Genomic DNA, 15828 nt, shown 5'->3' on the forward strand with positions numbered 1-15828 from the left:
TCTGCTAGGAGGCGCTCAGTCTCCCCAATGTAGAGGAGACCGCATCGGGAGCAAGGGATACAATAGATGATATTAGTGGATGTGCAGGTAAATCTTTGATGGATGTGGAAAGCTCCTTTGGGGCCTTGGATGGAGGTGAGGGAGGAGGTGTGGGCGCAGGTTTTACAGTTCCTGCGGTGGCAGGGGAAAGTGCCAGGATGGGAGGGTGGGTCGTAGGGGGGGCGTGGACCTGACCAGGTAGTCACGGAGGGAACGGTCTTTGCGGAAGGTGGGGAGGGAAATATATCCCTGGAGGTGGCGGAAATGTCGGCGGATGATTTGGTTTATGCGAAGGTTGGTAGGGTGGAAGGTGAGCACCAGGGGCGTTCTGTCCTTGTTGCGGTTGGAGGGGTTGGGTCTCCTGGTGCTCACCTTCCACCCTATCAACCTTCGCATAAACCAAATCATCCGCCGACATTTCTGCCACCTCCAAACAGACCCCACCACCAGGGATATATTTCCCTCCCCACCCCTCGCTGCCTTCCGCAAAGACCGTTCCCTCCGTGACTACCTGGTCAGGTCCACGCCCCCCCTACGACCCACCCTCCCATCCTGGCACTTTCCCCTGCCACCGCAGGAACTTATGGAGCAGGGAAGGCAGAGTGCCTTAATATTTTTAAGAAAAGACTTAGATGGGCTCCATTGTTAGTCAAGAATCGAGAGTTTCAGGTGTAGGCAGGGATATGAAGTTGTGGCCACATTCCAATCCACCAAAGGGCCGAATGGCCTGCTGCTGATTCGTATGAGATCTGGATTGAAGGGGAGATGTTTGTCGAGTTGAATGGGCAGAGCAGAGGAGGTTGTGTTTGTTTGGATTACAGTTTCAAGGAGCTGGTACAGACCTGATGGGTTGAATGGCCTCCTGTACAGTGTGTGATTCTAATCTATAGTTAGCCTCATACATTAGTGCCAGGTCACACTGTGTAACTGAGCTGGGCAAGAGCTGGGGCATAGAAATGGTTCTGAGTCTGTTGAAAGAGGCACTGTGCCGTGTGTGTGTGTGCGTGAGAGAGTGTGTCATGGTGTTGGGGAGAGACATGCCCCTCAGCAGCCATTGACCTTGTGTTGTGGCTTTTTGAGCGGACTCTGTGCGCCACTGACTGCCAGGTTGTTTGTTGTTTCATTAATGTTCAACATGAAGCTGTTGGTTACCCAGAAACGGGAAGCCAGCAGGAGGTCATGTTGCTGCTCTGTTCAAAATGAGCCGACATCTCTCCTAGTGAGTGTGTCTCAGTGCAAGTTTTCTTCTATGTTCTAAAGTTTATATGGAACAGTGTCCACTCTCCTGAGAGGGAAATGTTTCATTGAGACAATTCTCAGTATTATGTAGGTAAATTTTGTGTGTATGTGACCCCGCCCCTCAGTGAAGCTGCATTTATTGCCGGTCTCTGGTGTTCCAGTCGGTTGGTTTGGTTTGATAAGTGTTGAGGATATTTTAACTCCGGGTGTGAGGGGTGGAGGGGAAACCTGGCTGAGCCAGTAGCAGCAGCAGCAAGCAGGGGTGGCACGGTGACTCAGTGGTTAGCACTGCTGACCCGCAGCACCAGGGACCCATGTTCGATTCCTGTTTGCACATTCTCCTTGTGTCTGCGTGGGTTTCCTCCCACAGTCCAAAGATGTGCAGGTCAGGTGAATTGGCCATGCTAAATTGCCCCAGTGTTAGGTACATTAGTCAGAGGGAAATGGGTCTGGGTAGGTTACTCTTTGGAGGGTCGGTGTGGACTTGTTGGGCTGAAGGGCCTGTTTCCACACTGTAGGGAATCTAATCTAAAAGACGTTTCTGGGAGCTGCTGAGTTGAAGGAGCCTCAGCCATGGGAGACCAGGCTGTGTTATAAAGGAGGACAGTGTTGGAATTGGGTGGGGGAACCAGATCCAGGTGGTAATGGAATGGGACAGATCCCATTCTGAGCTTTCTACCAGTTAGGAGGGAATTAAAATCATGGTTACGGTCAGGAACCACATGGGGATCCCACCATCTTACATTTATCTAATGCCTTTCACGTAGTTGAAATGGCCCTTCAGAGTGCTTTCAGACAAAGTTTGACTCCAAGCCATTCCAGAGAGAGTTTGATAACTTATTCCATTGGGAACAGGAGGAAGCCATTCAGCCCTTTGAGCCTGTTCTACCAATCAATGAGATCCTTGCTGATGTGTGGCCTGACTCCATATATAGTACCTGCCTTTGGCCCATATCCCTTATATTTTTGTTAAGCAAAGGTATTATCTACCTCAGATTGATCCAGCATCAGCTGGTGTTTGTTGAAGAAATTTCCAAACCACTACCTCCCTTTGTGGGTAGAAGTGCTTCCTAACATCGCTCCTGAATGGTCTGGCCCTAATTCACAGACATTGCCCCCTAGTTCGAGAATCCCAGCCAGTGGGAATAGTTCATCTTTATCTACTGTCTCTTTCTGTTAATCAGATCACCCCTTAACCTTCTAAATTCGAGAGAAAACAGGCCTAATTTGCATAATCTTCCCTTACAACAATCCTTGAAGTTCAGGTAATCATCCTTGTAAACCTACATCGTACTACATCTAAGGCCCATATATCTAAGGCCCATACTACATCTAAGGCCCATATATTCTTCCTAAGACCTTGTTTCTGGGCTCTGAGCTACTGAACATTGTTTGACAGGAGATTTTAATATGCATAATACACAAGACTTTATCCAATGCTCGGTTCATCCCCAACTGGAATATTGTGCCCTAGACCCTACACTTTTGGAACAATGTTAAGGAACTAGAGAGTGCAAAATAAAAGTGACTGGGACTGATCCCAGAACTGAGAGACTTCAGTTATGCGGATAATTTGAAGAAGCAGTCAACTCTTAAAGGGTATAATATATTTAGCTAGGCTGGGTCTGCAGCAGGTGACAGGAAAACTAACTCGATGGAGAAACCTACTTTAGCTCGTGTTCACCAGTCTACCTGTCCCAGATACATTTGTGCGTGACAGTATTGGTAAGAATGACCACAGCACAGCTTTTATAAGGGCAAAGTCCCACCTTCGTATTGAGGAATACCCATCATTGTATGGTATTGCAGTACCACCAAGCTGAATGGGGCAGACTTAAGCAGCAGCAGGAATATACTCCAACCTCAAGGCCCGGCATATCCTCCACCCAACCGTAACCATCAAGCCAGGGGATTAATCTTGGCTCAATGGAGAGTGTCGGAGGCTGTGCCAGGAACAGCAACAGGCATAACTAAAAATCAACCTGGTGAAGCTACCAAACAGGACTACTTGCATGCCAAACAGAATAAGCAAAAAGTGATTGAGGTCATCAATCTCACAACCAACAGATTAGATCTAAGCTCTTCAGTCCTGCCACGCCCAGTCATCAATGGTGGTAGACAATTAAACAACTCGCTGGAGAAGGAGTGTTCATAAATATCCCCATTCTCAATGATGGAAGAGTCCAACACTTCAGTGTTGGGATAAGGCTGAAGGATTTGCAGCAATATTCAGCCGGAAGTGTTATGTGTGTTAGGTTTCATTGATTGAGTTTCGGAGCTGCAATGTCGTGCTGCAACTATACAAAACACTAGTGCGGCCGCACTTGGAATATTGTGTACAGTTCTGGTCATCTCATTACAGGGAGGATATGGAAGCATTGGAAAAGGTGCAGAGGAGATTACCAGGATGTTGCCTGGTCTGGAGGGAAGGTCTTATGAGGAAAGGCTGAGAGACTTGGGTCTGTTCTCATTGGAAAGAAGAAGCTAAGAGAGGATTTGATAGAGACATACAAGATGATCAGAGGGTTAGATAGGGTAGACAGTGAATATCTTTTTCCTAGGATGATGATGTTGGTTTTATGAGGGGGCATAGCTGAAAATTGAGGAGTGATCGATTTAAGACAGATGTCAGAGGCAGGTTCTTTACTCAGTGAGTGATAAGGATGTGGAATGCCCTATCTGCCAATGTGGTTAACTCAGCCACATTAGGACATTTAAACAATCCTTGGATAAGCACATAGATGATGATGGGATAGCATAGGAGGACAGGCTTAGATTAGTTCACAGGTTGACGCAGCATCGAGGGCTGAAGGGCCTATTCTGAGCTATGTTCTAATTTGCTGCCTCGAACAGTGTGCAGTATTGGGTAAGGGTTGTTCGAGGTAGATTGGTGCAACCAAAACCACCTTTTGTCTTTGAACACAAACCAAAATTGCTGGAGAAACTCAGTAGATCTGACAGCATCTGTGAAGAGAAAACAGAATTTGCTTCAAGTCCAGTGACCCTTCATCAGAACTGGTGATTTGTGATGGAGGATGCAGTACCATGGAGTATCCACAGAGGAGGTGATATTTTTGGATAACAAGGAGGCTTATTTCATGACAGTAATAGGTACAACCACACTTGGTCAGGGGCAATGATTAGCACCTTAGGGAGCTGTGACAGATATACCTCTCTCTCTGAAAGAGAGAACAGGACTCATCATCTCCATCCACTGACTCTGTCTCATGAATTGAAAAAGTGGAGCCAAAGTAACATGAACATTAATAACCATTAATTTATACAAATCATGCTCAACAACTAGCTGTTCCCTGAGCCACTTAGCCCCTAATCTCATTACAGCCTTGGTTCAAACATGGACAAAACAGCTGAATTCCAGAGGGATGGGGAGAGGGACAGCCCTTGACATTATGGCTGCATTTGACAGAGTGTGGCATCAAGGATCCCTCGCAAAACTGGAATCAATGGGTATTGGGGGCAAACTCTGTGCTGGTTAGAGTCATACCTGACACATTGGAAGATGGTCGTGGTTGTTGGACATCAGTCCTCTCAGCTCCAAGGCATCTGTGTAGGAATTCCTCAGGATGGAGATTTTCTAATCAGCCTGTTCAGAGATGTTATGACACACTGGCAGCACAGTGGCTGAGTGGTTAGCACTGCTGCCTATCAGCGCCAGGGACCCGGGTTCAAATCCACCCTCGGGCGAATGTACAAACTACACACATGTTCTCCCTGTGTCTGCGTGGGTTACTTCTGGGTGCTCCAGTTTCAAAGATATGCAGGTTAGGGTGAATCGGCCATGAGGAATATTCCATAATGTCCAGGGATATGCAGGCTCGGTGAGCTAACCACAGTAAAATCCCCATGTGTGGGGTGGGTCTGGCTGGGGTGCTCTTTGGAGGGACATTGCAGACCTTCGGCACTGTAAGAGTTCTGAGTGGGTGGAACTTGAACCCAGGACATCTGGCTCAGAGATTGGAACACTAGACCCAACCATTTTCAGCTGTTCATCAATGACATTCCCACTTCTGACTTGATGGAGGCAAGATTGGGGGCGATGTTCAGAAACTGAACTGGATCAGAGCAGGTCAGAGGCTGTGTGTGTGTGTGTGTGTGTGTGTGTGTGCCTGCACCCTGAGAACTGCTGCAGTTCGAGAAGGTGTATGACTACCATCACCTTCGAGGTAATTGGGTCAGCGTTTTATTGCCTGTTCCCAATCAGCAACCATGCCCCACAAATGAAGCAAGAGAGAGGTGGAGAGATTTAGGGAGGGAGTTCCAGAATTTAGGATCTGATCACCTGTGCAGCAGGCAAGGAAATTTGGAAAGTGCAAGAGAGCAGAATTGGAGGAGTGCAGAGATCCGAGTGTGTGATAGGGCCGGAAGGGGACTCGAGAGATGGAGAGGCCGGATACCATGAAGGCAATTGACATGAGGTTGGCATTTTTTTTCTGCTGTGGTTTCGAGATGGTAGGAGTTTCTCCTCTCTGAGAAGGGAAACCTCTGAACAGATTTGTTAAAGTTGCTGAACATCATGAGGGGGCTACAGCGAATAGTTGAAGGGAATCTGTTCCCAGTATTGGAAGGATTAAAACTAATTTTTGAGGATGTTGGCAAGGTAACCAAAAGTGACTGGAGGCAAAATATTTTGCGACTGAATGGGTGGGGTTTGGATTGCGGAGCCCAGGAGGATGCTGGAGGCACGGTCAATCGAGGCTTTTGAACCAAAATCTGCCTTGAAGAGAACCAAAGCTGCAGGGGAAGGGTGAGGAGTTAACACAGACTTGATGGATTGAATGGCCTCCCCCTGTGGTGTGAGGATGAAGAGTTTGTGATTGAAAGAGAGTATTGTGTGTGTGTGTGTGTGTCCATTGCTACCTCACTTCTGGAGGACAGTCTCGTTACTCCTCTCTCAATCCTGTCCACCATTACTGTAGAAACATAGACAATAGGAGCAGGGGTCGGCCATTTAGCTCTGTATCAGCCTGCTCTGCCACCAGTATGATCATGGCCAATCATCCAATTCTGTCCCCTGTTCCCATTTTCTCCTCATATTTGTTTGATCCCTTTAATGCTAAATATTGTATCTTAGAGATGTACAGCATGAAAACAGACCCTTTGGTCCAACTCATCCATGCTGACCAGATATCCTAAATTAATCTCGTCCTATTTGCCAGCATTTGGCCCATATCCCTCTTAAACCCTTCCACCTCATATATCCATCGACGTACCTTTTGAATGCTGTAATTGTACCAGCCTCCACCACTTCCTCTGGCAGCTTATTCCATGCACGCATTACCCTCTGCGTGGAAAAAGTGGCCTCTTAGATCCCTTTTAAATCTTTCCCATTTCTCACCCTAAACCTATGCTGCCTTGTTTTGGACTGTCCTACCCTGGGAAAAGACTTTGGCTATTCACCCTATCCATGTCCCTCATAATTTGTGAGGTTCAACTCAGCTGGTCCTTATTACATTCATCACTTTTGGTGGGATCTTGCTGTGCAAGTTTCATACATTACAAAAGTGACGAACAACAAAATACTGTTTCATGTAGAGGTAGAGTCCTACAGCATGGAGACAGGCCCTTTGGCCTAAACTGGTCCATGCCGACCAAAATGTCCGCCCACGCTAACCCCATTTCCCTGCACTTGGCCCATATCCTTATAAGAGTCAAGATTAGAGTGGTGCTGGAAAGGCACAGCAGGTCAGGCAGCATCTGAGGAGCAGGAAAATCGACTTTTCGGGCAAAAGCCCTTCATCAGGAATGAAGGCAGGGAGCCTTCGGGGTGGAGAGGTAAATGGGAGGGGGTGGGGCTGGGGAGAAGGTAGCCAAGAGTACAATAGGTGGATGGAGGTGGGGACAAAGGTGATAGGTCAGAGAGGAGGGTGGAGTGGACAGGTAGAAAAGAAGATAGGCAGATAGGACAGGTCATGAGGACAGTGCTGAGCTGGAAGGTTGGAGCTGGGGTAAGGTGGGGGAAGGGGAAATGAGGAAACTGTTGAAGTCCTCATTGATGCCCTGGGGTTGAAGTGTTCCGAGGCGGAAGATGAGGCGTTCTTCCTCCAGGCATCTGGTGGTGAGGGAGCAGCAATGGAGGAGGCCCAGGACCTGCATGTCCTCGGCAGAGTGGGAGGGGGAGTTGAAATGTTGGGCCACAGGGCGGTGAGGTTGATTGGTGCAGGTGTCCTGGAGATGTTCCCTAAAGCGCTCTGCGAGGTGGTGTCGAGTCTCCCCAATGTAGAGGAGACCGCATCGGGAGCAACTGATATAATAAATGACATTGGTGGATGTGGAAGGCTCCTTTGGGGTCTTGGCTGAAGGTGAGGGGGGAGGTGTGGGTGCAGGTTTTGCAATTCCTGCGGTGGCAGGGGAGGGTGTCAGGATGGGAGGGTGGGTTGTTGGGGGGGGTGTGGATCTGACGGAGGGAATGGTCTTTGCGGAAAGCTTATAATCCTTTCCTATCCAAATATTTGTCCAAATACCTTTTAAATGTTAATCTACCTGGCTCAACCATTTCCGCTAGCAGCTCATTCCATATGCGTACTGCGCTCTGTCTAAGAAGAAAGATGTTGTCCCTCAGGTTCCCTTTTATACTTTCCCCTCTAATCTTAAACTGACACACTCTAGTCCTTGATTCCCCAACCCTGGGAAAAAGACTGAGTGCGTTCACACTGAGTCCCTCTCGTGATATGATACATTTCTGTAAGGTCCCTCCTCGGACTCCTACACTTTTGGGGAAAAAAAAAGTCCTCGCTTGTCCAACCTCTCTCTATACCTCAGATCTTTGAGTCCAGGCAACACCCTTGTAAATTTCTTCTGCACTTTTTCCAGTTTAATAACCTCCTTCCCATAGCAAGGTGATTGGCTAGGAAGGTGCTCTGGTACATTCTAAGGTCATGGATGGTCCTGTGGGAAAAGAAGCTGTGAATTAATTTCTGCGCTTGCCTCATGGACTGTCATCAGTTGGTCTTTGATTCTGTAATTTGAGAGGGGTAAGTGAGGCAGCTACAGTCTAAGGTCTGTCGGGAGAGAAAGGGTGAAGGTTGAGGATTGAGAATGGGGGTGGACATGGAAAAGGATGGGTACATACCGAAGCTGGTCAGAGACATTCCCACAGGGACACTGGTTGGTTGCTGGATTGGTTGGTTGATTGTGACTGATCACCCAAGACCCTTCAGTTGTTATGGCTCTGGGAGAACTCCCTCTCTGGCACCTCCACTGCACTGGTCTCCAGGCACCTCCCAGTCCACCCTGAAACTGCATTTGGCTGGAAGCTTCTCCTAACAGGTGAGGGGAGTACTTTATTCACCAAGTCTGAGTATTCTACATTGCAGTTTCACAGCACCCGTATGCCTTGCCTTGTAGAATATTACTGTCACGGGATCAGGGATTCTCCCCAAAACAATCTGACAACATTGCCAATTTTACTGATTTTCTTTCTCATTTGCGCTTCTAAGCCTTCATTCAAGCAGATCTGGACATCGCTGGCTGGGCCAGCGTTCATTGCCCATCCATAATTACCCTTGGGAGGTGATGGTAGTCATCTGCTGCAATCCCTAGGGTGCAGGGAGACCCACCATACTGTTACAGAGGAGATCTCGATACTGACCCAGCAGGGTAGTTCAAGGTCAGGACATTGTTTGTGGTTTACATTCTCGAGCGGTTTCAGTGCCGACTTGCATCATCTGATGTGCAGTCAGCTGCACAGATGGTCTGTAGGAGTCAGGTACGCCATAATGCAAATGTGCAGGAAATGTCACCTCTCTGAATCTGTCATTTAAAAACGTTCATCCACCTAAATCCCAGAAAAAAGAAAATAACTTGCACTTTGATAGCAGCTTGACTTGGGGATACATCATTGAACCCCTTGTTTTCTCCTCCTAAGTGTAGTCAATGTTGTACTGTAGGAAGCACATTGGTCAATTTAGGCACAGCAGGATCCCATGGAAACATGTGTAAAAAGATAAGTAGTTTTTGCTGATTTTGAGGGATAAATCTTTACCAGAAAACTGGGGCAGTGGGGGTGTGGAGAAAAGGGAGAATGAGGCCATTCAACCTTCAAGTCCGTGTTGGCGCTCTCTGCAGAGCAATCCAGTCGGTCCCACTCTCCATTCAATCCCTGTAACCCTGTGAGTTTATTTTGTTTGAGTCCCTGTCCAATTTCCGTTAGAAATCATTCGCTCTCTGCATGAGCAACCCACCTGTGGGAAGTGTGTTCTAACTCATTGCCACTCACCACTATCAAACAACATCTTACAGACCGACATGCCGTGGAACGCAGTTGAGGGCAAAACATTGAATATTTTCAAGAAGGCGGTAGATGTAGTTAGGAGTCATGGAGATGTACAGCACGGAAACAGACCCTTGGTCCAACCCATCCATGCTGACCGGAAATCCAAACCTAATCTCGTCCCATTTGCCAGCATCTGGCCTATATCCCGCCAAACCCTTCCTATTCACATACTCATCCAGATGCCTTTTAAATGCTGTAATTGTACCAACCTCCTCCACTTCCTCTGGCAGCTCATTCCATACATGTACCACCCTCTGCGTGAAAAAGTTGCTCCTTAGGAGCCTTTTAAATCTTTCCCCTCTCACCCTAAACCTATGCCCTATAGTTCTGGACTCCCCCAACACAGGGGAAAAAACCTTGTCTATTTATCTTATCCATGCCCCTCATGGATAAGATAAATAGACTTTTATAAATTTTTTTTAGATTCCCTACAATGCTGAAACGGGCTCTTTGGCCCAACCAGTCCACAGCGACTCTCCGAAGAGTAACCCATCCAGATCCAGTCCCCTACTCATTCACCTAACACCACGGGCAATTTAGCATAGCAAATTCACCTGACCTGCACATTTTTGAACTGTGGGAGGAAACCGGAGCACCCGGAGGAGACCCATGCAGACACTGGGGGGATGTGCAAACTCCACACAGACAGTTGCCCGAGGCGGGAATTGAACCCGGGTCCCTGGGGCTGCGAGGCAGCAGTGCTAACCGCAGAGCCACCATGCTGCCCCAATGTCAACCTCTATAAGGTCACCCCTCAGCTTCTGACGCTGCAGGGAAAACAGCCCCAGCCTGTTCAGCCTCTCCCTATAGCTCAAATCCTCCAACCCTGGCAACATCCTTGTAAATCTTCTCTGAATCTTTTCAAGTTTCACAACATCTTTCCGATAGGAAGGAGACCAGAATTGCATGCAATATTCCAAAAGTGGTCTAACCACTATCCTGTAAAGCTGCAACATGACCTCCCAACTCCTGTACTCAGTACTCTGACCAAAGGAAAGCATACCAAACACCTTCTTCACTATCCTATCTACCTGTGACTTCATTTTCAAGGAACAATGAACCTGCACTCCAAGGTCTCTTTGTTCAGCAACACTCCCAGGACCTTACCATTAACTGTATAGTCCTCCTCTGATTTGCCTTTCCAGAAAGCAACACCTCACATTTATCTAAATTAAACTCCATCTGCCACTCCTCAGCCCATTGGCCCATCTGATCAAGGTACCGTTGTAATCTAAGGAAACCTTTTTCACTGTCCACTACACCCCCGATTTTGGTGTCATCTGCAAACTTACTAACAATACCTCTAATGTTCACATCCAAATAATTTATATAAATGATGACAAGTAGTGGACCCAGCACCGCTCCTTGTGGCACTCCACTGGTCACAGGCCTCCAGTCTGAAAAACAATTCTCCACCACCACCCTCTGTCTTCTACCTTTGAGCCAGTTCTGTATCCGAATGGCTAGTTCTCCCTGTAATCTGTGAGATCTAACCTTGATAACCAGTCTCCCATGAGGAATCTTGTTGAATGTCTTAATGAAGTCCATATAGATCATGCCTACCGCTCTGCCCTCATCAGTCTTGGGGCTAAAGAGATCACAGGATATGGGGAGAAAGTGGGAACAGGACACTATGTTGGATGATCAGCCATGATCCTATTGAATTTTTTTAAAAATAGAGAGCATATAAATAGAAAGCAGGAATCATCATCAGTGCTTCTCCCAGAGGCTCACTGAAGATTTTACTTAGGGTGACGAAACGTCTAGAAATGAACTTTCCAGCTCAGCGAGCAAACCTACATCCAGATCCCATTGAATGGCAGAGCAGACTCCTGTTACTATTTTCTACATTCCCTTTAGTCCTAGGAGCTACATTTTTTGTTTTGGTTTCAACTATGTTCGGGGTGCGTGAATTCCATAGGCTCCCCACGGTCTGGATGAAGACATTTCTCTTCAGTCTCAATGATGATCTCTCAGACTCTGACTACTGATCACAGAGGGGATTGGAGAGGATGAGACGGTGGCCTATCATTGCTAACAGCATCAACGTGCTTCTGCCATTGTAAAGGCAGAGACCAAGACAGTGACCAGGAGCAAAGCAACGGTCAGGGTACATAACGGCAGGGGATGAGTTCGCCCTCAATTTGCAGAACATTTGAGGGAGGGCAATGTTGTTAATGGGCTGACCAATTAGAGAAAAGCTTTCCTCATCCACAAATCGAAATGTTCAGCTCAGGAGTGGATTAGATTCTGTCAACAGCCAATGTGGGCAAGAGTCTTTGCTTCTGATTGGAAGAGCAATGAGAGATTCCCCAATGGGATCCCTTTGTCAGGGGCTCTGGGATCCAGTCAGGTTTGGAGATGGAGGTTCCAACTTGTGAGGGAGGAAGGGAGCTGTTAGAGTCATGGGGAGGGATAGAGGTGCAGAAGGGGAAGAGAAACAGGCTGCAAACTGGGCTGGTTGGGTGAGAAAGAGGCCCCAGGAGTCATTGGGAACAGAGTGAGACTGGAAGGGGGCTGACTGAGAGGGATGCAGCAACTGCATCTGGTGTTGGGGAGACTGAGGCTGCAAAAGGGAAAGAACTCTTTCAAACTTTTGACAAAGGGCTACTTACTGGGAGCCAGGAATGGTTGAAATCATTGAGATTGAGTCCCTTGAAAATGAGTGTGGAATCTCTATCTTAAGCCTGAAAGTGGGGGCAAATGTCATGGATGTTATCGTAATGAGCACAAAATTGTTAAATTTTAATTGAGGTTGATACCAGAGATGCATCACAGTGGCTCAGTGGTTAGCATGGCTGCCTTACAGCGGCAGGCATCCGGGTTCAATTATAGCTTCATACAACTGTCTGTGTGGTGTTAGCACATTCTCCCCGTGTCTGTGTGGGTTTCCTTCAGTTCCCTCCCACAGTCCAAACATGTGAAGGCTAGGGTGGATTGGCCGTGGGAAATAGGGTGGGTCTGGGTGGAATGCTCAACAGAAGGTTGGTGTGGACTCGATGGGCTGAATGGCCTGCTTTCACACTGTAGGGGTTCTTTTGAGTACAGTAACAAGGGTATTAACTTGGTAAAAGCTTTCAGATTTGCACACATGTTGGGAACATGGGAGATTAGATTAGGTTAGATTACTTACAGTGTGGAAACAGGCCCTTCGGCCCAACAAGTCCACACCGACCCGCTGAAGCGCAACCCACCTACACCCCTACATTTACCCCTTACCTAACACTACGGGTAATTTAGCATGGCCAATTCACCTAACCTGCACATCTTTGGACTGTGGGAGGAAACCGAAGCACCCGGAGGAAACCCACGCAGACACGGGGAGAATGTGCAAACTCCACACAGTCAGTCACCTGAGGCGGGAATTGAACCCGGGTCTCTGGCGCTGTGAGGCAGCAGTGCTAACCACTGTGCCACCATGCCACCTCCAATAAGAGACAAATTTAACCACTAACCCATGACATTCAGTAATGTTACCATCATTGATTCCACCACATCCTGGTGTTTACCATTGATCAGAAACTGAACTGGAATAACCTTAAGAATACAGTAGTAACCACAAAGATGTTTAGGATGATTTGGTTTTTATGTTGGAGTGTCTCAGTTACTTTGGAAAATACAATATTATTGTTAACTTTCATGCAGTTGTCTTGTGCCAATTTAAATACAGTAGTCTTTAAGGAATATGTTCTGGCTTTAGGTTCATTTGGAGGATTGATCATTTTTGAGGGTATTGACGAATTCTTCTAATTCTGTTTCTGAGACATATCCCTTGTATCATCACAGATACATTACTGTGTGACTGCATTGCCTAAAAAAATAGTTTGTGAGAAATGTTGGAGGTGGCGGGGGGGAGGAGAGACACTAGAAAGCCAAAAAATAGCTCTCAGGGAGATCCCTTTGAGGCTGGCTGAGAATTATATTGATGCCTGGAGCAAAGTATTTTATTCTTAAAGTGTGTATTTTCCTTTCAGATTTTGGCACTAATAGCTTTCATCTGCATTGAGACGGTGAAGGAGTGTTTGCCATGTGGGGGTCTATACTTCTTTGAGTTTGTCAGCTGCACGGCATTTGTGGTGACTGGAGTTCTATTGCTGATGTTCAGTCTGAACCTTCACACAAAAGTACCGCAGATCAACTGGAACTTGACGGTAAGATTGGCAGAATTGAGGGGTTGCAGAGCATTGTACAGTGGTGCAGAACTGGAATCTTGAAGTGAGAGATTTGTTGCTGAACCTTTTTCATCTTGGATGTATCAGGACACATGCAAGAATGCCAAATTTCATGCTGTCACAACAGTAGGCTAAAGGGCACTGGTTGGCATGGGTGGGATGTTGCTGTGGAGAAAGTAAAGGGAACTGCAGGCTCTCCAAACTCCTGGATGATTCTGAAAAGGCAAAAGGCTTGAACCTATTCTTTTTATTTGCAGAGAATGAGTCCCTATGGAATAATGTATGTCATTTCTAACAAGCATGAATGAGCCTTGTTACAAACTTAATTCATTATCAAAAATTAGTGTAGTTATTTTAATTTACCTGTTTAATTTTTATCTGTTCAGATATGTTATGACACACTTTGTGAGTAAATAGGACTCGAACTCTGACCTTCTGCCCTAGTGGTTGGACCCTTGTAAAGGAGTGCATCTCCAGTCAAATAGCTCATCTATTAACCAGTCTCCTGATCTGCTGAGCTGTTTACTTGGCCCATCATTGCCATCCGGTGGGACAGTGGCTGTCCTGATGAGATCATGGTTTGCTGTGTGCCACATAAACTCTCGCAAACGGACCAAACACCATCCTGTTCAGATCTGTAATGTACTCCTGCTACCTCGCATTATCCTAGTAAGGCAAAGTGTATCAAACATTTGAACAGTTTAAGCAAGTGTTTCACCTAATCGCTGTACTTAGGAATGTGAGTGCATTTTTGTTTACTTGGCGGATGTTACCCTTGGTCCTAAAAACCAAAGGGAAAGTCCCTCAAATTTTCCAATGTACATCCCATAACATGGAGCAATTGCTGAACCATCTGCAGTGTGCTAACAGCTACACTAACTCCCTGTTTAATATTGCTTTCTATCACTTTTATTTACGGCGATGATGATCACTCTACTTGAATCAGAAGCTCAGCGGGCTCAATCCTGAGCTCAGATTCTGAAATGGAGCAGTCTAATGAGCCCTCGTAAAAACTGAAAGCACTGCAGATGCTGGAAATCAGAAACAAAAACAGTAATTGCTGGAAAAGCTCAGCAGATCTGGCAGCATCTGTGTAGAGAAATTAGTTAATGTTTCGGATGCAATGATCCTCCTTTAGAACTCAGAGACCCTTTACTTGGTGTGTGTTGAGAAATCTCTTAATGGGTTCGCCACAAACTGCCCACCACAAACCCGCTCCTCCTGGTCAGTGTACACGTTGGAATTCTACAGCTCCTGATTAGTATAAAATTGGCCTACGGCCTTGTAAAAAAAGAGAGCAAGTCTTTGGTTACTGTGTAGTCTTTATGCTGAAGCAAGAAGCATTGCTGTTATCATGTGAGTCATGAACCCTCCCTCTGTCCCACAAGCTTCCGATAACCCCGGGAAGGTGAGGTATCTCAGACAATTGAGTATCATGTGAAGCTGGCTGTCTCATGCACTAGGAACACAAGTATTAGTTTGCATGGACAGGACACTGCCATCAAGGCAAAAACATATTTTAGGTGAAAGTGAGGACTGCAGATGCTGGAGATCGGAGTCAAGATTAGAGTGGTGCGGGAAAAGCACAGCAGGTCAGGTAGCATCCGAGGAGCAGGAAAATCGGCATTTCGGGTAGGATGAAGAGCTCATGCCTGAAACGTCGATTTTCGCTCCATGGATGCTGCCTGACCTGCTGTGCTTTTCCAGCACTACTCTAATCAAAAACATATTTTACCTATCCCACATACATTAGTAATGTGGTGTATCAGTTTTAGTGCCTGTGTGGTGACAGGTAGGTAGGTCATATGTCCCAAAGACTGAAGCATTTGTATCAAGTGGCATGACCATTTCAGCTGTTTACAACAGAGTGTACTGACTGTACTTGACCAGCCCATGCTTACAAAGCTCAGACCATGGAACATGCAGTTAGCTGCTCATTTGATAGGATAGCACTTGCTCTACAGGTTTGCTAAGATTTACACCAACAACCAGCTAAAGGTTATCAGCTAGGATTGCGGTGTAGCTCACTGATACTTGCTGGATGCTACATATTGATACACAAGGTCCTCTACAACAGGAAACTAT

At 46.7% G+C, this 15828-nt stretch overlaps 1 protein-coding gene across 1 annotated transcript in view; it reads left to right on the forward strand.

Moving 5' to 3' along the window:
* cmtm4 (CKLF-like MARVEL transmembrane domain containing 4) overlaps positions 1-15828 on the forward strand; it is an 82015-nt gene that overhangs the window by 45547 nt on the left and 20640 nt on the right. The window contains exon 2 of the mRNA XM_043706536.1: positions 13546-13722. Coding sequence (XP_043562471.1) covers positions 13546-13722 — 177 coding nt within the window. The remainder of the gene's footprint in view (positions 1-13545; positions 13723-15828) is intronic.

The sequence above is a fragment of the Chiloscyllium plagiosum genome, chromosome 17 (genome assembly GCF_004010195.1).
Source record: "Chiloscyllium plagiosum isolate BGI_BamShark_2017 chromosome 17, ASM401019v2, whole genome shotgun sequence".
Lineage (NCBI taxonomy): Eukaryota > Metazoa > Chordata > Chondrichthyes > Orectolobiformes > Hemiscylliidae > Chiloscyllium > Chiloscyllium plagiosum.